General features: G+C 41.9%; 1 protein-coding gene across 4 annotated transcripts; it reads right to left on the reverse strand.

The window, feature by feature from the left end:
- On the reverse strand, positions 1–22,794 carry LOC135487110 (atrial natriuretic peptide receptor 2-like). Of its 4 annotated transcripts, XM_064770504.1 has the most exons (25): positions 22,589–22,794; positions 21,712–21,813; positions 20,863–21,026; positions 20,119–20,371; positions 19,774–19,919; positions 19,324–19,482; positions 10,206–10,341; positions 9,323–9,417; positions 8,789–8,924; positions 7,996–8,092; positions 7,655–7,751; positions 7,088–7,156; positions 6,897–6,977; positions 6,378–6,482; positions 5,988–6,059; positions 5,089–5,233; positions 4,365–4,514; positions 3,903–4,077; positions 3,258–3,398; positions 2,856–2,979; positions 2,451–2,519; positions 1,973–2,147; positions 1,448–1,546; positions 1,033–1,124; positions 1–487 (listed from the first exon to the last, which is right to left on the reverse strand). In XM_064770504.1, the coding sequence occupies exons 1-25, from the start codon at positions 22,752–22,754 to the stop codon at positions 428–430; spliced, it is 3,108 nt and encodes a 1,035-aa protein (XP_064626574.1). In that variant the 5' UTR covers positions 22,755–22,794; the 3' UTR covers positions 1–427. The 4 variants fall into 4 exon arrangements, with proteins under 4 accessions (XP_064626574.1, XP_064626583.1, XP_064626568.1 ...); XM_064770513.1 differs by lacking the exon at positions 1,448–1,546; XM_064770498.1 differs by lacking the exon at positions 1–487 and having other exon boundaries at positions 1,041–1,546.
- Positions 22,795–23,390: the final 596 nt, after the last annotated feature.

The following is a 23,390-nucleotide window of genomic DNA, read 5'->3' on the forward strand; positions in this document are numbered from 1 at the left end:
TACTTATAACAGGCTGGCTCTCTCAAGCGCGGAAGAAGGTGATGCTGCTGATGCATAAGATTGACTTCATCAATTAATGAAAGTGATAAATCGCCAGTTTCTGTGTCCATTTTGTCTTTTTGTGGAAATTTGAAGAATCCGTTTCTAGCGTGGTGCTAGTGCAAACATGCAGGATTGCTGGACCTTTTAGGGATCGGCAAGGAGCGTCCACCTCAAAAATAACAACAAGTACTGCCGCGCCCGAGTGCGAAGATTGCGCTTTTAATACAGGTATGTGATAGTTATGGTAGTTCAAGGAATGATCCAAAGGAGACTCCGTTTGTATATCATGAGTCACACTTCTCTAGATCAAAGTATCACTTCTGTTAGGCAACAGAGCCGGAATTATCTATAGTTGTTGAGATTTTCGTCCAGGAGCTTTCGTCCTTCATGTAGCCGTTTCCTCTTGAAGACCTTCCAACCAATATGTGGTCATTTTCCCTTTGCCCTGAAATACAAGAAGATAACATTTGCTTCAGATTACATCAAAATTTATTGCTTTCTACTGAGTGAAAAAGAAAACTGGTGGCGTAAATGGTCCAGTAGCAGTTAAAGCGTTATCATGGGATTTCACTTGGACACGTCACACGCAACGCATTGCTATGGATAAGTAGCCTGCATTAAGAATAATGACAAACTAAAGTTCAGTACCTATACTACGCTATTAAGAAATACTGAAAGGCTTGCTTCCATATGAGCGTTTCACGATACGTTTCGTTAACAATGCCTTTTGCATGCTGAATCATCCATCAAAAGTGCTGGACACTATACCCTCCACGGCCATTTAAGTTGTGAATAACAACTTTATTCTGGACTTGTGTGTCCCATTTTTTGTAATGGACTCCGACGTCGAACGTCATCTTATCATACAGCATCCTGATTCAGTTCCCCCCCCCCCCCCGCCAGCCCTGGAAATCAAGTTGGGGTGAAGGACTGAAATTCTTTAATATGTCATTGGTTGTTTCCCACAGATGGGCCACCACAGTGACTTACTTTGACATCAATATCACCTCGCATAGAAATGATGAACCCTCCGATTGATTCCAGCAGTTTATTCGTTGCAGCACTGATGTGGATTTTTAAAGCTGAAAAGGAGGATCTCTTGCATTTAATATATGTCCTCTAAAAGGATTTGAGATGGGAATGATGGTAGATTCAATGAAATACCCTATTCCTGAACCTGTTCTCTTGCTAATTTATCACAAATGCTTGGTCTATACAATGATCTACATTGTAGTAGCAGACTGTAGAAATCTATATTCGGTTATTGTAGACAGAATGGGATGTGGTACACTTGACAGGAGGCTGGATACAACCGGGGAGGCCGGAAGCCTCGACCGAGAGCGGTTAGCAAGCAACAGCGGGGTTGTAGCTGACACCCAAGGGTGGATCCATGACAAGGATTTACCTTCACCCAGGCTTTCCATTCTTGAAGCTGTATTTACCGTGTCGCCGAACAGGCAGTACCGAGGCATCGTCGTCCCAACAACACCAGCAACGCATGGGCCTGAATAAATGCATTCGCTCGATTATATAGTGTCATTCATTCAGTGGTTCCAGCACCGCCACATGGGGTGACACAATGCGATAAACTTTGAACAGAAACATTCAGTAGCCGGGAATTCAAAGTCATCCCATAGTTCAAATTCGACCCATGTGACGGTACGTAATCGTCGTGCGCTGAGGGGTGAGGTGGGGTACGGTGGGGATGAGTGTGGTGGTGAGGGGGAACTCAGATATTGGCTACATCCCTAGTTTACGCATGCAGGTCCGTCTATGGGCTTATCTGAAGAAGATAGCGACATGTTAAATACTTCAAAGTTAGTGACAAGCTTGTCTTGAACAACCGGGCCCCGCTCTCTACTCTACATTTAAGACAAAAAGGGTAAAGGCAGCGTAGCGCCGCTGGCTATTAACAAGTTTGTGCACTAACCCGAATGGGCACCAATCCGCAGCAGGAGCTTGTCAAAAGGACGGTGCTTGATTACGAATGTTTTGACGACGTTAAGAAGGCCCAAGGACATCTTCCCAATCTCGGAGGCATGTAGGTCACCGTTTCTCTTAGGCATGCCGGAGACTACCATGTAGGCATCGCCGATTGTTTCAACCTGGAGAGTCAATAAGAAAGCGAGGTGCAGGAAACTGAACTGATGTGACGTAAACACTTGTCCCTCTGGCATGGAAGTCCAATGCACAATGTAGGCTATGACTATCACTTTCACACCGGATTCACTCACGTAAAAGATGCATGAAGCCAAAGGTAAGAAGCCAGTGGAATTCCAACAATACATGTACATGTACATCTAACATCGAATACCAAATACTATCCGGCTTCTGCATAATTTTGTACATGAACGAACCAAAAATGTATGTCCCGTGGCCTATTGTGATATGTTAGAGATTTGCAGTACCTTATAGACGTCGAAACGTGATATCTCAAAGTCAAATGCAGAATAAAGGTCATTCAGGAATTCAACAATCTGAAAAAAAGATATTGCGTTTGTGAACCTGAGCCAAGGGACAGTTGCAGCAAACGATGACATCCAATCTAGACGGAGAAGCTAAAAAAGGTTGTCAGACTTTGTTATTACTATCGGTAACCATAAGGTAGAGCGCTTCCGATATAAACCGATGAACGCAAAAACCTGGAACTTTCGGGATGGCGCAGCCTGTCACCTCTCTGGTCGAGGTTCGGTTGACGGTCAGTCCGAACACGACCCTCAACGACAGTGTAAGTTTTCTTTGGGTCTGCAGTTTCCACGTACTTACATTACAAACACCCATTTAGGCCACAATTGGTGAGGAATAATACTTACTTCTATTGGTTTGCTCTCGGAGGAAAGTTTAGTAAATCCAACGATATCGCTAAAGTATATACTGACGCACCCATATGACTCGGGATCCACTTGGCCCTTGGCTTGGATTTGCTTGGCTATGGACCTGGAACAGGCGAGATGGATATTTATTCAACCATTGTTCCGACATGAAAGCATATCATTATGTAATTGTACATTATAAAAGGTCCTAGATCGTCGGATCGTATAATGTGTGGCACTTGGTCTCTAGGCGTGCAAATTAATCTGCCTTTAAACATTGCACAGCAAGGGCTAAACTCTCGTGGAGTAACCTCGAACAGTGTTAGGCCGAGACACCGACCTTCCTCGGCTTTGAAATACTTTTATTTCCCCAAACACTCTGCTACTCACTCGCCTACTCACTCTGGAAGTAGCCTATGGAGAAGATCTTCTGTGCGCTTTTTCTCCTCAAGATATTTTGCCGTCCTTTGTTCCACCAGGTTCTCCAGGTCATTAGCATATTTTTCCATACGCCGAATCAGGACGTCCATGATGTTCGTCTTCCTTTTTATATGAAAATAAATCAGTTGTTATAACCTTAGTTTGGGAAACATCAGAATATATCCAGGCAGTGCTTTAGTGTGTAAGACTTCGTTCAGACGGATCGGCGCCTTCAACTATACTTTAATTGAAGATCTGAAGAGTTGTTCTGCGGATTTTGCAAGCGTGCACATCATATCGTGCACGCAGTGTATCTCTTTGAAAACCACGAAGGTGAGGAAATATCGTCAAGAAGTGACGACTCTGTACATTCGATGTACACGTTTCCCCAGTGCACTACTACCACCGACCCGTTTCGTTAAGTTACATGCAACCAGAAATTATATTGTCGATTGAGCTCTTGCCATGCTGAAGAGTTCATGCTGCGGAGAATTAATTCACAGTTTCTTTGATCCATTGAATTTGCGGGCCACACATGTCTACAAAAAAGTAGACAAGGAGGTATCTTTTATTTCGTCACTGATCATAAAAATCTTGTCTCGCCGGATATTAAAAGAATTGGCTCACCTTGTACCAGTGGCCTTAACGAATTCCGAGACTATTGCTTTGAGACTGGGTCTCTCCGTCGGATAATCCGCCCAGCATTTTTGTATCAGGATGGCAAGTGGACCTGAGCAGTTGGATGGGTCAAGAGTTGGACGTACGGGTGAGGTGGCTCGATTGATGACTGCTGCGACAATGTCTGAAAAAATGTTTGTTAACGATACTTATTATAGGCCTCTTTGAAAACTGGCCTCAAAGCAAATCTTGAAGGAGCTCGAGCATTTTTATGTTTCCACATTTTGCCCGATGATTGCCAAACCGATAAATCAGATAGGATCAAACTTTTGTCCGATTATACTTATCCCGAACTTCAGATGCGAATGAAATGGCGGGTATTTGCGCTCCTTAGTTTCTGTTGAACAAGCGCTATATAATAACTTTATGATCATTTCATGTAAATATACCTGTTTTTCATACTTATTTTACCTTCACTGCTGTAAGTGCTCTCTGACATATAGAATACCCCGTTCCTTTCAACAACCTCCTGAAGGATGATAGCCAAGCTGTAGATGTCGCCCTCTTTTGTGCTAACTTTAACTAATTTTCTGAGAACTTCCGGGGCAGTCCAAAGAAGATCTGAAAAATATCACGCTATCGTATTACATTACAGGTGCTGGTAATACGCGTACGTACCTATACATACACGTTTGTGCTTTTTGCACTGATTTCGCAAATTGTGTACTTGTACAATGTAAAGTATTACAAATCGCAAAAAAATCAATGATTTGATCCGCGACGAAAGGGATGTATTCAACACAAGCACGCGTCCTAATACAACAAGGCATACTGACGTCCTTCCGTGTAGGAACATGAACCACAGGTTGTGTACACATCACCAGTCCCAATAAATTCACTACGTAGCCATTCACGTAGGTGTCTCCTTCAGGGGTGCAAAAACACCATCACACCGTAACAGTTACATTTCAGGGCCTTGTTTTTTGCATCATAAGGAAAGTTTTTCGCAGAGCCCCCGAAACGCTGGCAAGGCTCCTCGTAACGGACTCCTACATAACGATGTCGAACAATGTGTTTGGGCTCAACTGGTCGCGTCATCGTCATGATGAGCCTTGCCCACCACTCGACTCCCGATTCGGCCAAGGACTCTCACTCTGCCTGCTAGAGCAAGGTGCACTGCCATAGAGACAAATACCTTTGGCTGGCTTATTGTCCCTCATGTACCACTCCGCGGGACCAAAATCCGCAAGCTTTACCAGGAAGCGGTTATCTACCAGGCAATTGGAACTCTTCAGATTGCCATGCGTTTTGGCGTAGGAATCATGTATGTAGGTCAAACCCTGAATAATAGATTGATTGTGTTGTGGAATTTGAGTGGCGAAGTGGATATTAACACATTGGTAAGGGGTCGTTCATCATAAACATCAACGTGTTGCACATGTCTAACAATTAACAATGTTAGGATTTGGTTTGACCACCTCCCCTTGTCCTAACATAAATCACAGACAAGACGGTTATTACCAATTTTTCATATGAAAAGAAAATCCTAACACGCCCTTTACCCTCTACCCCCACATCCCCACCGTGGTTAGGATTGGGAAGTACATCGATGTTGATGGACAATCCTAATATAACTTCAATGATGCCTTCATGAGAGGCATCAAAAATAGCAAAAAGGCTATCTCTCATGCCCATAAAAAAGGAGCGTTTGTAGCAGATAATGGTGTTCGCTCCTTCACTGCAGTAAAAGCAATCATGAAAGGGCACCGCCAAACGGAAAAAACTGTTTTCCTGACAGGGAAGTCATTGTAGTGCATACGTAGTGCAATGTGTTCAGGTGATCGATCATTGGGCAGTACGTGTTCGTTTTCCCTTAGACGGATATTACCTGCTTAAAAAGTAACTAAAACTACATGCATCTCATAATCATTCCATCAATCGATATCGTGAACTGTCGTGATTCTAAAACAACTCACCGAAACATAGAATCCACATGAATCACATGAATCACAGGCAATGTGAAGAAATTATTCGATACCACCTAAAAGAGTAACCAGCCTAGTTACCTTAAGATCCCACCATGTCGGATCTTACCTCCAGGATGTCATTAATGAGTGAGAACTTGAAATGTAGGTCCATGGCGAAGTCAAAATTTTCAAGAATGTCCTGAAGATTTTAAAGTAAACAATTTTCAACACCTATCATGCCCATGGGTATGTAGTTTTAGGAAGAGATAAAAAAGATACTTCGAAGATGTCTAACTAAATTTACTTAAAAACACAGCGAGCTGCCACACTGTTTTCACTGCTTTATTTAAGTTAAAGAAATCATGACTTAATGCGAGACCGTACGTTCGCCGATATTTGTCGAAAATAATGTTGTTAAATCGATTAAAATAGCTCGACATAGAATCTTATTGAAACGTAGATCTTTTAACATGGCTCAAATCAGACTTAACATCTCTTGCCTGAGAAGGCGCCATACCTGTAAGCTCCCCTTTGGACAATATTCTGTAATGAGCAAAACATTACTGGGTTCGATACAAGCTCCAATGAAACGTGCCACGTTAGAATGAGTTAGGTCATTCAACTGAAAAAGTAAGATATTCAATCACAAAACCTATTACTTTCATGCTGAGGTGGGGAAACGGCAGTTCGAAAAAACCACTATCGGTACTGAAAAATACTCTAAAATAGCTGATTATTAGATAGTATGATGGATAAGCAGTACCAATGGAAACATTATTCATCTATGGTTGTCTAGTCGCGAGGAGGACGATTTTTATAGGAAGTATTATAGGAAAGTGGAAGAAGATATTATTGCTTTTATTAAGAACAATCGGGTTACTCTTCCAAAATCTATCTCTACATCAGCGATTGACGACGCCTTTTGATAATTCATTAGTCATTAGACATTCGCCAACAGTTCAACTGTGCAAGTATGCTCAGAACAAAAAATGCCTGTGGCCAAAGCGTAAATCACTAGAGATAGGCCTTTACCAACCATTTTCATCTCCTGTTTGAGGGCGTTAGTCAACTTCACTTCCTTCACGTGAATCATGTGTTTCATGGCAACTATGTTACCCTGAAATTAACAGTAAAGTGACTTACAAATGAGAAATTCTGAAACATGGCGCAGGTAGGGATGATGATCTACGAGGTTTGATTACAATGATACAGTCCAATTGCACTTGCCTGATAAATCCCAGTTTCGATAAATTGTTGGTCGATGCCCGATTTGTTTCCCAATGAAACAAAAGAAACCTGAAAAACAAAACAATTTTTTTTTTTCAATCAATTGTGAGACTTCAAAGAAAAACATTTGTAAGATAATTATAAGGTTTTTCGGGAGCTGAGCGACAACAAATTCCCGCAAATAGGAGCCGCTGTGGACTAGTGGCTCTCGCCTTGCGGTAAAGAGGTCCCTAGTTCAAACCCCACAACCGGCGTGGTGAGATTCGAGGCTCGAGATCCCTTTGCCTAACTTGGCTTAAAATAATTCGGCTGACATTTTGGTAAGTTTGTCGTCGCATACGTATTCCATTGGCCAGTGATGTGTTAAACAGCGAATAAGATACGAAAGAGACTGCTTCCCAGTGGAGCGACGATCACCATGTTACTGCAAACCACCATTTTGCACCTCTTTCAGGGGAATTGCGAAAATTTCGGAACAAAATTTCACAGTTTTTATTTTTGCCGATTTCAAAACTCCTCCAGCTTGAAATCGACTGAGCAAAAGGCACGTGACATATACCAACTTACTTGTGACATCATACTATTCGCTGCCTTGTTTTGCTTTATGTCGACCCTGTTTATGCTCCATTTCATATCATTAACCGCTTTTAACCATATCATTCTCCTACAGAAAATAAAACACTGAATAGAGAAGACAGGCGAGGACAATTAACAGATGATTCTGTTTAACTTTAGCGCCCCGCAAACGATTTTGTCGCTGCGACCTGCGATCGTGTTGAGACAAATATATCTCGTTTGCTCGTGACTTTGACAAGAATTATGAAATTTTACATCACTGGTTGACCACAGCCTATCGCTGACACTTCGTTGATTAGTAAAAACGACCACGCCGGCTTTGCCAAACTCACCTGTATATGAAGTAGACCGCAGATACAACCAGGACCATCGTGACGACCAGGGTAGCCGTTACCGCTGCAAGGGTTATCACCAATCGCTGCTCTTCCGCTGAAATGAGAGGTCGATATTTGAAGGAAAGTAACTATGGTCAGGCTAGAGGCTACTATGTACCTCGCTCAATCACTGGCAACACTGAGCAAAGGAAAATTCACCGAACGGGTATGACCGACTTAGTTACCGGCTTATACAAAGAACCGTCCATCCGGTTTTACTTTTTTGGTGAGGCCCTGAAGCCAGATACTCAACGTGATCTTTTATCGTCAAATAAAACTATAAAAACCGAAAGGAACTAAGAAAGTGCATTCGACACTCATCTTACTGAGATTTCTTGAAAAAAGGTTTCCGTGAAGTCGTTCGTGGTTCATAAACTGGTATAATTCAGACAGATGAAACCGTGTGATTAATATTGTCTACTGGCAATGAATCATCCCAGTCAGTGCATGGGTTGACGTATGATTCGAACAAAACATATTCTTAGGTCATCCTTGCAGATGCTACAAGAGGATCTCACCAGAATATCGATAATAGTTCGAACATTGATGCATGTATAGCTGTTAGAGGGAGTTCTATGTCTACCTAAAAGGAAACATGCACCGTGTCAAAATCCTATCCACAAATCAAATACTTCTTTTCACCCTGTTACCCCGTCGGAGATAAACAACCATCACAACCATCCCCACCGGCACAGGATGAGTTCATTTATTAGGCAGACGCGTGTGGCAGGTTCGACGCCATACTTCTCACCTTCTTTACAAAACTCATTTTCGTATCCGCAGGTTGGCCTATCGAGTGGCGCCGTCGTCCTTCCCCCGGGCCAGAGCACCACTATCCCTGGCAGGAACTGGAAACGAGCATTGATGCTGAAGTAGTGTCCTATCGTCTGAAAACATGCGTTAATCGCCTTTTAGGTACTGAGCCCTAAAACTGCATGAGTGCTTTTTTAATACCACCCACTTGTGCAGTTTTAGTTCTCAGCGCATTATGATCAGTTAACAAACTGAAAAACAAAATTTAAGTGAAATTAACGCTAATGTGTAAAGGTCGGATAAATAATAATCAATTTTTCTCTGTTTGAGTTGAGGGCCGGTCAGGGTTAGCAGCAGGAATAAGAGAGTGGGTTAGGGGTAGGGTAGTCAAGTGGATATTAATGACTTTTCACAAACCCCCGAAACGCCAACGCGAATGCCTGTACCGCCTGTTCGGAGCTCGGGGATTTCGGGGATTTGCGAAAATTCACTCCTGACAGAGGTCGAGCTTACTCCCATATACTCCTACTACCTGAATTTCTCCTGTCTTGAAGCTCTGGAGATGTTTGACTGTGAAAGCTTGCTCACGATCACCGTTGGCATTCAATGTCAGCGCACCAGTAATACCTAATGATGGATATACGAGAAGAAAAAAAAGTTTCTCAAGACTTGGTCAGAAGTAACTTCAAATTAAACCCTCAAATGGGACACTCTTTTTCAGACATCGATGATCGACATGGAAAAAGAAGCATTAGCGATTCACTCTAAGTAACCTCAAAGATCAACATTTATTTGCCTGGTTAATTAGCAACCTCCAGCGGCCAAGTTTTGAAAAACGCAATGCCACGTACATTATCAATAACTGAACCCTTAAGAGATGATTTCTCTCTACTAGATCTATGATTTGTGGTTGATATCACGCTCCGCCACACTGAAGTGATGCGCTACACATTCGTCAAGATGATGGAGAAGCAATTAAAAAGTTCATGGTTTCAGTATTAGCGCACGTTTTCATAATCTAGAACCGATCTAGGCCGGTTTTTTAATGCACATCGGCGTTCGGTGCCATTAATTAAGCTAGTTCGATTCGGATAGACACTACACTGGCGACACCATAGTTGTTCGATGGTCTTCCCCCATGTGCCTGTTTGGCTTTGGTTTTGATTTCTTGCTAATTGGTCTCTCTTGTACTGGTCTTAGATTTGTGTACTTAGAGTATCATCTTGTACCAAGTAGTCTTGCTGTGTTCACACTCCTTACAAATAGCCCAAATTATTCAAATGGTGCCATCGAACGTGACATCCGCAATCAATGTTACCTTGAGACATCTGAAAATGCATCCGAGGTCACGTTGCCCTTAATACAACCGACGAAAATACTTCCTGTCTCAAGATCAATCATGGTGAACAACTTACTATCAAATGACCGATTCCACAGACGCTGTGAGATGAGCGTGCCGTTCTTTATTTCACCTCCCTCGGCTAGAGTCTCATTGACAGACCTGGCGAACAAGTAAACCGCTTCATACACATTGGCCGCTTGGTAGGGGACCTGTTAGGGAGAGAAAACGTATAAGAAACAAACCATTTGGCGACATTGACTCACTTGGGTGAATAGTGCAATGTTGCTCCAGTTGGTGACCGTGACAACACTGGTATTAAGTCGCCTGCTATTTCTGTGGCGAGGAATGATCAAGGCCAATGTTTGTGTGTGGTATTGGGAGATCTTTAAAATATTGTCGTCGATTAGTCATGCACAATACCTATATCAAGCAGTGGTGGATTTGAGGGTTGCGCATCAAGTACAAGCCCCCCCCCCCCCCCCTCCTCCTCAGAGCAACAATATATAGTGCTTCAGTCCAAGTTTAGCAGGTCCCAGATATGTCCGGAAAACCATATATTTTAAACTTATAAATCAATGTGTTTCTTGGTCAAGGCCCTCGTACCAACCTGGTTTCAAAGATGGCACCTTCACTTAACCCCACCCCTTCCTTAGAGTAAGCCCCTTCTAAAGATTTCTATATCCGCTACTGTCAAATAGTTTTTTATTCGATTGCACACATCACACCCTTTTAAAGCACAGATACCTGCCAGCAATATTGTGATGGCCCCTAGGTTGCTGATCGAGGTGAGGTAAAAAGGTACGATTTTACGACCATAACTCTCAGCTAGAAAGGCGAAGCAGGACAGCCTTCAATTCATCTGAGCACACCCAACGTACGCGAAAACGGACAACTTTTAATCGCTCTGACGACATGTGCGCAAAATTGAACTTGAATTTAAAGAATTTTGCATTGTGTGAATACGTACTTGCTATAAATTTCAACAATCATGTTGTGTTACGTAGACTCGTTTAAAAATACCATAAAAGCCAAGTTGTCCGACTCGTGTTCATCCGACCGTGAGCTCAATATTTGACCAGTGAGGCTAATTCGACCGTCAGCTTTCAATCGCATTTTCGTGAATGGGTCAATATAAATCTGATTGAAAATCACAATGTGAATAGATGTGTGGATTGGTCATTTCTCTGACTTAACTTACTCAATTAGAGGCGTTGTATTTGGCTGCGCTGCTGGTACGACAGACCGGTTTTGGGAACACAAGCGTTCAGTTGTGTCGATGTCGAAGCGCTGGTTCAAGATTTGTAAGTTCAGCCTGATCTCGCCACAATTTTTTCTCCACAACTTTTGCTACCATTGTTTGATATACTCGGTGCAATCTTATCTTGTCATTTTCCTTCCTTGCATATACCAGACATATTGCCGTGTCCAGCACAACTAATACTGCTCAACCACCGCTGACAAACCCGTTTATTACAAGATTCGACGTGAACACCATCATGGTGAGTTATTTTTCTCAATCGAAAGAAGTGACCATCTCAAGCTTTCCTTGGTTGCTCATACATGTATTCTTATGAAACGTTTCATCTCTGCAGCAGTGGCGGATCCAGAAAATTGGGAATGCAGCGTGTTGGGGGGGGGGGGGGGGATGAGCGATGCCCCACCAATGAGAACTCATGATAGAACTGAAGGTGCAATCCTGAAAACGAGGGGGAGGCTTGTACAAATCTTTACTTCTTGGGGAGAGGTATAAAAATTATAGGTCAGTCACGAAAATATCTGAAAGCCTGTGCCCCATTGTTGACGAATATAATATCGTGAGGACTTAATCAATAGTCACGGTCCCACATAAAAATTATTGGCAAGGTCACTGCAGGCAATAGTTTCAGTATTGTTGTTGTATAAACATGTCTCAAACATTATAAACGGCCATATTTTGTGGGGTTACATTGGGTTCTTGCTGGGGTAATGGTGTCCATGTCCGATTCCGCGTTTTGTGGACTTGTAAATCAGTCCAGCAGTGACACTCCGTTTTGTGGACATGTAAGTCTGTCCAGCAGTATGGCGACGTTTCTCCCAAGCAATTACCAATAAGACATGTACGTGGCCTTAAAGTAAATATATGATAAGCAAACAATAACGCGGACGGCTAATGTGACTACGGAAGTGTGGTCGAGACAAAACGCGATGGATGCATTGGAAGAAGGAAATCAGCAAAGAGTACCTGGAACTGTCTGTCCAGCTCTCGTTTATGAAACACTGAGCGATTTGAAAGACGACTCCTGAACATATCGCCCATTATTGAATGAAGCGGCATTCGAATTGTCTCCAATTTTTCAGTTGAATAATGGCTCTATCTGATGTGGTTTCGCTGCCCCGTCCCAAGAATCGCGCCAACGCCACAGAGACCACTTCTGCGTGAAAACATCAGTTTGGGGACAAGTTTCCTGGTGGATCGTAAGAGCAGGCCTTGGTACCAATAAATCAATATTTGAAATTTTGAATTTTGAATTTTGAAGTCACAACATTGGTTTTCTTCAAAATTCAAAATTCAAATAGCAATATTTGTTGAATTTTGAATTTTGAAATTTGAATATTGAATGAGCCTTCTGGGCTTTCGTAAATTATGCTGTTGGATTGACTCTCATGAAAATTCATTCGAACATTGTTACTCTTTGTTTCAAGTGAACCTTTGCAAAAAATGTTCTTGTTCAGTTTTCAATGTGCCAATTAATTTGCCGTTTGGTGATGGTATTGTCGTGATTTCACAGCACGAGATGCAACACCAATAGAGTTATTTGTCTGGGTTGTGGTCTCAGTCACAGCAAAAAAGTGTTTCTACATTGCATTTTCGTGCAACATTTAATTACTCAAAATGATGCAAGGATGCGCCTTATTGACATTTATGTGTTTTCAAGAGGAATTTGTTGTAGACTCTAAAGGCTTAGTTTTCTCAAAATATCTGCATTAGTTTTTCTTCCTTTTTTCTTAAGGCAGGCCTAATTTACCAGAAGGCCCAGAGAATGTTTTAGGTAGGATATTATTGATATTTTAGGCCCATATCAGTTTTGAGAACAATTTCCTCTGGAAGACAATAAACGTCAATATTAAGTCTTTGCACCATTTTGATTGAGCGGATTTAGGATGAAATATAAGAGAATGCTGTATTGGTGTTGACAGACTATGCCATTGTTTTTGGTCAGCAATCGGTTCTTGCCAACTTGAAAGCGATATGTACATTGTTCTGTTGTTATAATGTCACTGCCACAGGTTAAAGATAAAGAGAAGGAAACTGCCGAGAAGACACGCGCAAATGCAATGAAGGGCCGCATATCAAATGCAGGTAAAATTCATCATCCCATTATTCAAACACCAAGTTCACCTTGTACTGTATCACGTGTTCCTTATATAATGAAAATACCCATGCAGCTCCAAGATGAAAAAGAAGTCCCCTTTTACCATCACAAATCACAAGGAAATCTATCTTCGGATAAAACTGCAAACTTATTTCACTGGCTCACATCTCGATCAATCATCATGACAAGGCTAATCTCACAAACAATGCAAACTCTCGAGAAGGCGAGCCTTCATCGTATTGGCGTCCATTTCAAACCACATTTCATTTTCAGGGCCAATGGAATCTGATGATGAGGAGCCTGCTCCGGAGTGTCCTGTTCCGAAAAGAAAGAAAAAGGCAAGAGAGGATGTCCTGTTCCGAAAAGAAAGAAAAAGGCAAGAGAGGATGTCATCACCTACCTGGAAAAGAAGAATGATGCTGAGGACGAGGACGAGAAGACAAGAAGAATTGGATGTCAGGCGAGAGGAAATGGAAATTCAAAGAAAAAAACTAGAACTTGGGGAGTGGCGTCTAGAAATGGAAAGCCAGGAAAGATTGAACCGAATGAATCTGGAGACGGAAGAAAAGAAAATATTCTTGGGTGTTTTGAAGGACAAATTTGGCCAAAAGTTAACAGAAGGGTAGGTAAATTGATGGATGCTTTGTGAATAAGGTTACTTCCCGATGTCTAGCATATCCTAGACGTAACTGAGATTCTATAATCATAGGCGCTGCCATCTCATGCTCGTTTTGGCTTCTAACTATTTGTATTACCAAAAGTGTCCCATCAGAAGCGGGTCTGCCGTGCTGTATAGTTCTCGCATGGATTACAAATGGCCCGGCATGGACCGACTCTGACGGGACTCTGAGGTAATCAATTGAGGTTATGTAAGGTAATCATCAGGACACAATAGGATGCAGAAATAAGTACACGAGAGTAAAATTCAACTATTTATCAGTATATTTCCATCGTTTTGACCCAACTAAGGCATGATCATGAGTATCACAAAATAGTTTGACAAGATGCTGTAGTGATCATGAATATATTGTTATCTAGTGTTGAATTTCAGACCTTCACTTTGGGTTCACTTGCATCCGATACTACGGCAACTATACGAGTATATACTTCATGTACCTTCAGGTACTCTTCGAGAATTGGCTGTTCAACACCATAAAAAGGTCCAGCTACGCAGCCATAAACACAGGTATGGCAATTGGTAAGAATTGCCCCGACCATGTAATACTTTCCTACGGGCTGGAGATATAGTTTTTGATTTTTCCTATAGTCCAAGAAGGCAAAATACTGCATTACCTTGCCGAAGCCCCATTCAACTGACTGGGGGGAAATGTTCATTCTGTGATTAAAGTCCTGCTGCTCGGGAGTAATGTTTGCCCCTCTGGATGGGCACATGAATTGCGGCCAAAGCGGGTATGCAGGATCCCCATACAAGTAGTACATGTTGTCTTCATTATCAAACATTCTCTCCAGTTGCGGAAGAAGCCCATTTTCTCGAAGTAGAAATGAGTCATGGCGCCTGCCCTCTATTGGTCCAAAAAGATTGGCGATAAGTCCATTTGGTATCACAATCGACCGAAACTTCAAACCATGTACCCTTTTGTGGCCGTTGTACACTTCTTGCTGGTCTACGCCAGGCCGACAAATGGGCCTGACAGTTCCATCTATGAAGCCCCAACATCTATCGAGGGGGCACCACCTCCACTTACAGCAGCTGATATAGAATAGGCACATAGGTGATCAGCATCAAGCCACCATTGGTCCAGATCAGTAAGAAGTCCATGAAATTGTTCATACACGTGGTCCAATGCTGCATTAAAAATGCAGCTGAGCTCCACTACACTTCGGTCAATTGTTCTCAAATCACACAGACGATTTGGATATACCATCCTCTTCAGCAACACGCAAAGTACCTCGGTGTCCCCTACCCGAGTACCATTTGAGCACTGTGTGTAGGGAGGGAATTGCAAAGCGTTTCTCAGCTGTAGTAACTCAATCCTGTCAAAACGAAAGTCCTCCAAGCACTCTTGATCGGACAGGCCTTCGAAGTTGAATTCCCGTCTGTTCCGTCGTCGACGGGCAGGCGGTATCCTGCGGCCGTCTGCGTCGTAAAGCAGAGCCACATCGAGGTCGTCCTCTACCACTCCTGACCAGTCCATCTTGTCAAATGTAATAATAGGTCGTGCCTCCCCTGTTTTATAGAGATCAATAGTCATGGCACATAACATTATGCAAACATGGTCAATTCATCTATTGAATTCCTAAAAAAATAGCGTTATCGTTCATAGCGTTTCATGTTTAGCGTTGGCTTCTTAAACGAAATTACGATGTTCTTGACGATAACGCTATAAATAGCGTTTGCGTTGGTGTTACTGTTAGCGGGACGATCTGTTAATACCTATTGTTACGCATGAACAAACCTCAATTGAATGAAAAAAGTTCCGTTACAAAAATAACAAAAGGTTACAACCCCTTTCAATCAATTTATTCTTGCGAATTACATATCATTTTCGGCCACAACCAAACCTTTTCAGTATCTTGTGTATCCTCCGTTATTCCTGATGACTTCAGGGCACCTGTTACGCATACTGTGGATTAGGCGTCGGATTCTTAGCTGTGGGATGTTATTCCACTCCTCTTGCAGGAAAGCTGTCAAATCGTTCGTATTCGTCTGTTCAGTCACCGTACGATACACTGCCCGCTTAAGTTGGTCCCATAGGTGCTCAATTGGGTTCAGATCCGGTGAATTTGCCGGCCAGACCATCCGCTCGATGTTCCTGTTATTCAAGAAATTGTCAACGACTCACGTCCGGTGTGGTCGCGCATTATCGTCAATGAACGCAAAGTTGTTGCCGACAGTTACTGAAAATGGCACCACGTGAGGAACACGGATTTGTCGAAGGTATTCATTGGCATTCGATCAGGTTTCCTTGGATTTGAATCAGGTCTGTCCTCTGTCTTTCGTTGATCCCAGCCCACACCATCACGCTACCACCTCCGAATGCTGTGACAGGTTGAACACAGCATTCAGCATGTTGCTCTCCTCGGCGACGCCACACCCTTATCCTCCCATCAATGTGACGAAGGCAGGCTCGAACTTCATCACTGAACATCACTGTGGCCCACTGCGCTCTGGTCCATCTTTCATGACACCGGGCCCATGCAAGATGCGCTTGTTTGTGACGCACGAGCAACAACGCTTTTTTGACAAGACGTCGGGCACGAAGTCCAGCAGTATGAAGTCGTATTCTGACTGTCCGACAGTTGATCCTTTGTCGATTAGCAAGAAACATGTGGTCCCGGATTGCAGTAGCTGTCACCGATCTGTTTCTCAGGGCCGAAATTCTGATATGGCGATCGATTCCTTGGGTTGTGACTTTGGTTTCCAGTCCTGGATAAGTCCTTCGCAGAAGCAGTCCGGTTGAATTTGACACGCAGTTTCCTAAATGGCATTCTAACTTACTGTCATCCTGCGGTCAAATTCCTTCACTTAAGTATTCGCCTGAAGGACACTAATGGCAATAGCCCTGTTCTGCTCCGACATTCCTGGCATGTTTCAGTGAGTGTCAAACCAAAACTAAAAGCATGGCCGACACTGCCAGTCAATTTCAGTGAACCTTGGATCAGTTTTGTTATTTTTGAATCGGCACTTTTTTCACTCAATTGAGGTTCATTCATGCGTAACAATAGGTACAGCGCTGTCATTTTCACCCGTTATGTCACACTATGGTATCATGATATCCTGCAATTTTCATTGCATTGACGTTGATACTTTAGAAATGAGGACCAATTGTTTAGGGGGAACTCACTTTTGTTGAGGTGTTTATTATAATTTTGGCATACTTCAAACATACATATTTACTTGAAGAGCAAGCTCTCTCGATTAATTTGACACCAACAGATGGTGGATTGCGCAGGACAGATTTTTTTGGCTCATGTGAAATCTGACTTGCGCCAACATTTCAGTGGTTGAACAGGGCAAAGGACAAAGAGGAAGCAATCTTTAACATTTTAAATTTCATTCACATTTGAAGATTGACATTTAACAGATTCATTTTGTAATTTTCCTATTTGTGTTCAACTGTGAATAAAATTTCATGTTGAGAATGCTTCCTCTTTGTCCTGTTTAACCACCGAGAAGTTGGCGCAAGTGATATTTCACATGCGTCAATAAAATCTGTCCTTCGCAGTCAACCATGGAAGGGTTATGATTCTGATGGCGTCAGATTAATTGGGAGAGCTTGCTCTTCAAGAACATATGTATGTTTGTGGTTAAATGCCAAAATAATAAAAGGTGTAACATTTTTATTGAGCCACTCTGTATATACATGTACTTGCCAAATAAAAGTTGCCATATCACAGCCTTCGTCTCTTGTCCTTCGGTCTCTGAGCGTGGGGATGAGACAAGACCACCATTGAATATTCATTGGTTGGAGGTTCCAGACCAATCAATTAGACGCGAGTATGTTTTTAACTGTCAAGTGCATATTTGGAGAGGTTTTGAAAAGATATTTGATATGGCAAGTCTACAGATATAAAGAAATTATTTGATGAACAAATTAATTTTGAATTTTGCAAATTTGGCAATAGGGGGCATGTTTTGAGATTTTTCTGCCAGTTGGCTGAAAAGAGTGGAAATATCAACGTCTGTCCAATTTTTTCGATTATCAAAACATTTCCGTTGTCAACTACCAGTTTACTTTTCACCATTTACTTGCCCGACTGTCCAAAATATCATATCAAAATTTCAGATTCATAACCCCACGCGGTCAAACATTGACAATTTCGCTGCTAAAAGGCTTAAAAAATTAATGGTGCTCTTGCCTCGGATCACTCTCGAAATGTTCGATTAACACAATACACTGTCTCCACGTATAACAATACACGGTCGGCCTTTTCTGATTCCGCGTGCAGCCACTTATTCCTTATTCTGAGTTTTGCAATGAGGTAGAATGGCTTTATGGGGTATTTGAAACAAGCATGTCAAGTTGAGGAAGTGATTATTGCAAGGGTCGCCTCGAAGAGCACAAGGTTCCTGAACGATCAAACTTGTTTTTTTATGATTCGCACGTCCCGTCCTTAGGACCGTGCCGACCTCGCGTCATTGAGCATGGCTATCGATGTTAGAAGAATACATCCCAACGAGGGAGGGCTGAGATGAACTAATTAACTAATAACCTGCTGAGATGTGAACAAGCTCTCAACTGCCTGACAGACAGGTACGCTACTTTATCGTTGGCCTCACGAGTTTTTTTTCCTGTAAAATCATATAGGTGGATTTATCAATAAGTGTGGATTTATCAATAAGTGTCTCTCTTTCTGAGCACTAACAGCTGTCAATGTCAGTCTATAAAGGGGAACCTATTTTTCTTGTTTCAAATATGTTTTATTATATACGTTTACTAGTACTAGTACGTACATCTGACCACGCCTATAGGTCTGCAGCTCATGGAGTAGCATGAATGATGCAATAATCTGGCAATTGCAAGCGTCAACACGCTCCTCAAAAGTATCCCTATCGTAAACTTGTTTACTCGTGTCAGACAAACATTGTTTATTAGCATGCGACAAAGAATATGATTTTCTGACCGAAGTAAGCTATAGTTTATTGCTTTGAAAATCGGAGATGAAGAGTCATTTTATATCCTCTTTATAGGCTGTGTCTGTTTCTATATCATTTATTGACAAGGTTTGGATCATTTGTATTTTATCAACGTGATAGGCATGGTACACAAACATGACGGAACATGGCGAAGAAAAAGTCCTTCAACAAAAACAACAAGTTCTAATCTTTTTTTGTGTCGCCTGGTACAGAGCATATGTAGAATTTCGATGACTTACCTGCTCTCCTGGATCGTACGAGAAATTGAAGTACTGTTTAGCTTTTGTCTTGACATCTTGTTCGAAGGCAATGTACTCCTCGCCCGTGTGTCGATTGTAGTACAAGATAAAGAAGAGTGCTGCATAAGCCTTCAGGGCGTCATCATCCCTTCCGTCATTCTAAAAAGACGAGGCATCCATGGCCACGAGGTGAAAAGTGTTAGAGGGATAAGCGGGTGACATGTTTTCAAAAACGACCTTGTTTTCGCTAAAATTCATCTCCATGGCCCTTAAATCAGTTAAAATGCCATTTCTTATTTTGGAAAAAAAGCCCAATTAGAGAGAAAAAAATGAATAGTCATTAGCACAGGCTGTTGAAATAAATGTACATTTCTAACAAGAACTCTCTCAATCTCAAAAACCTGCATATTTTAACCATACATTAAGTCATCTTTTTTCCAGAAGGAATACCTGTTTCCAGTTAAAGTCGCCATATGCCCTTTTCTGCGGGTAGTAGATAAGACTAAAGAATATGTAGTTCCCATTGATCAGGCCTTGGTCGTACGCGAGGAGGGCAATCTTACGCACTTTGTCACCTCGAATGGCTAGGATGATGACTAGATATGAAAAATAGAAAGACCAGCATGAGAAACAGATAACTTTACACAGCTGGTGTATCAAACTGTATGAAACATTTTGCCATCACTCAAATGAAAGAGTTGTAAACAGGTCTACGTAAATTTTTCACTATAAATGTACCAGGCAACGATACAAACATGTGATAATGTGTGTAAAGGCAGAAAAAAAGCCTCTTACTTCTGCTGACCGCTGCACAATTCTTCAATGCCTCCTCCAGGCTTACAGGCTGGTCGTCACCAATCACTTCCGTCCTGGCGACAGTCACGTTGTTATCACTCATGACCTTCTGTATAGCATCATTGGTCAGGATCCACACGATGTCCGGGTGCTTCTCCCAGATGACGCTGACACGGGTCCATCGAAATGTCTGTACCATTTCATAAACCATGGCAGCACTTTTTTCGAAGGTTCCCAAGAAACGGGTAAGGGTCTAAAATTTAAAAACGAGGAGTTTGACAATGAAAACGTGGTTGATTCTGATTAATTGACATGTCGAATTGCTTGATTCTACTCGACCGTTCCCCGCTTTCGTCGCCGTGGCCAAACTACGCTTGGCTCAGGCGGTTATTGATGAGTAAATATTACCCGCTGGATGGCTAAGCGATATATTATTGCATGGAAATAGATCCTTTTAAAGAGAGTAATAAGATGACTTTTTGATTGAAATTCTTGAATCTCAGTCAACCTAATTCATGAAAACAAAATATTTCTGGGGTTTTTTTTGTTGTTTAAATGGCCGTTTTAATTACTTGCAATGTCCAAGTACCTCTGTCACACGGTGTCATTGAGAGGAGATTGTATGAAATTGCTCAGCATTCTAACTGAAAAACTGAATTAGGCACGCTGTCTTGTGTCACGCTGCTTGAGCGTCGACTGGCGAGGGTCAAGTAAAACGAGCACTTGCTGCAAAAATTAACCTACCCTAAATTCAACTTTATCCAACATCTCTATGCCTTGGCATACCCCAGAGAACTCTGGCAGGTTTAGGTAGGCGGCAAGTCTTCCGATATGACGACACACGTTAGAACACTGGGGCCCGATCACCACATCGAACTGTTTTGATTGAAGGGCTGTGTAGGCATTGCCTGGTAAACGGAGTTAAGGTTGAAATGAGTCGAAGTCTAGGACGTCTTGATGACAAAGACTAATATTTGTCTAATAAAGACAGAAATCTTCGCCCGGATATGTCTTGGTCATAGGCCGCGGTTGAAATGATAAGAAGCTTCTATGCTGTGGTCTTCCAGTGACTCGGACTCTCGCTAGCAATTCATAAGAGTCCTTTGTTTTCGAAATGTTATGAAACCTGCCTCTCATTTGCCCCAGTGTGATACTTGTTGACACTAACGGGAAATATTTGTCCCTCGATCGAGACCATTTTGACGACGTACTACACGTGCGCGTCCCTAAGGAAATTGTGCTACTGCCTTTGACATGCATCGTTCCCACGGTCATATCAACCGATATCCCCAATCCTCCCAGTGTCACAGTTTGTTAAACGAATATTACGCGATGGACAATGGCAAAATGGACTATACAGTACGTAGTTAACTCAACTTCTGGGCATCCTATAAAATCTTGTCACTAATTTCAACATTTTGATGAATCTGACACAACTCTGAAATAGGTTCACGATTTATTTTCCCATGTTCTCAATTCCATTAGGATAGCTGAAAATACCAAAAAATATGAATGATACTTGTACTTGCTATATATTGGATGGGTATTTTAGATATTTTTGACAAGTTTAGGGTGCAAGGCCAAGGGGCTCACCTAGTCCTTCTCTTGCCTTGCATCCCGTATCAACGAATGTCACCGAGAAGTTGTAACCTGGTAAAATACCGCGGCGTTCGATCTCCTCCAAAGCACTGTAAACTGAAAATAAACCAAATGGGGCGCTGAAAGAAATCTTCTAACTGATCTCCTGCAAGAGACAAGTACTGAGGGAAATGAGATTAAGAAACAACAATAATATTTGTCTTTAATAAATCACCTAGTGCTCGGTTGCAAATGTCGGTTGCCTTCCGGCTATTTAGCAAGGTTTGCTGTTATGAAGGCAACATCCAGTATAAACATAAATGCTATCTCTCATTTTCATACTATTTATGTTAACTTTTATTAATAAATCATCTTATTTTGCAAAATACTAGTAAAAAACAACAGAATAAATGCACATTTTTATATTCTATAGTTTCTTAATTAGTGAGAAAGATGGGCACTCAACCATTCCTTGCTTTTTCAAAAAGTGTATTTATTTTTTTAGAACGATTAACATGTTTTGTTTCGGAGAATGTTTAGTCTGACTCACTTAATACGCTTTCCAGGGAGTATCTTTAGTATGGGACGGTTTATAATTGATTAATATTCAAAGAGAAGCAATCTGAAGTGTGACGTTTAATAAATTACGGCTAATCAATGTATAAAATGCCCTCCATTTTCAGAATTGGATCTATGTGCTAGTCTTTCTGAAAAACGCTACGTTGCATTTTTGTTTAATATGTGTATACATGCTTGTATATATAGGTGTACATGTGTGTTACATTTTGTTTGAAGACCAAACTTAACAATATTGATATGTAACTGGTAGAAAGTTCATTTTCTACGAGACAAAATAACATAAATAGTACTGGTACAAATAAAGTTGACTTACTTGCTGCACCAGACATCTCCTGACCGAAAGGAAATTTGAAGTAACCATCGGACTTTGGAAGAATCGCCAGCATGTTCAATGTCACGCCAGAACACGTGCGTAAAATAGTGAACGAACAAAGTACACAACAAAAAATAATCAGTTTCAATTCGCAGCACATATTCATTCAAACTGGAATTAGAATCTCAGATAGACAATAGACCTCATCCGAATATGATGCGCACGCCAAGCGCAAGTGACCACTAAAATGGTCAATGAATGGAAAGGCCGGACGCTCTTCTGGTCATCTGATCGAATCTGTGATTGGTTATCATATACGATGTAGCAACATCGCTAATCACGCGTCGTATTTATACACATGCGCATCCTCATTTTCATAGATTATTGACATACTGTAGTCTCATATCGGTGGAAGCGGGCACTGCTGATCGCGCATGAATACAACGTATTACCTGACTTTACCCCTGTGTCGGAAGAACCACCGCAGTGGTTCACCGTGTCCTTGCGAAAGACACCTAATTCTACATTGATGCTTTCCTCCACACTGGAGTATTTAAATGTAGGCGCCAGTTTTGCCCAGGAAGTTCACATGCAGTGGGCCAGCATCGTGCTACAGAAAGCAAGATACTGTAAGTCCAAGCCTGATCAGCCTTTTCGGTGGCTATGCAATAGCACATACGTCATGTTTACTGTCATGTCCTCCACGATGATGTTTTTTTATCTAAGTTGATTGTGGTTATGAAACTGAATTATGATAGTGAGATGGAAAGACAACAGGGGAATTATTTTATGTGCATGTTAC

Source organism: Lineus longissimus, chromosome 1, assembly GCF_910592395.1.
Source record: "Lineus longissimus chromosome 1, tnLinLong1.2, whole genome shotgun sequence".
Taxonomy (NCBI): Eukaryota; Metazoa; Nemertea; class Pilidiophora; order Heteronemertea; family Lineidae; genus Lineus; species Lineus longissimus.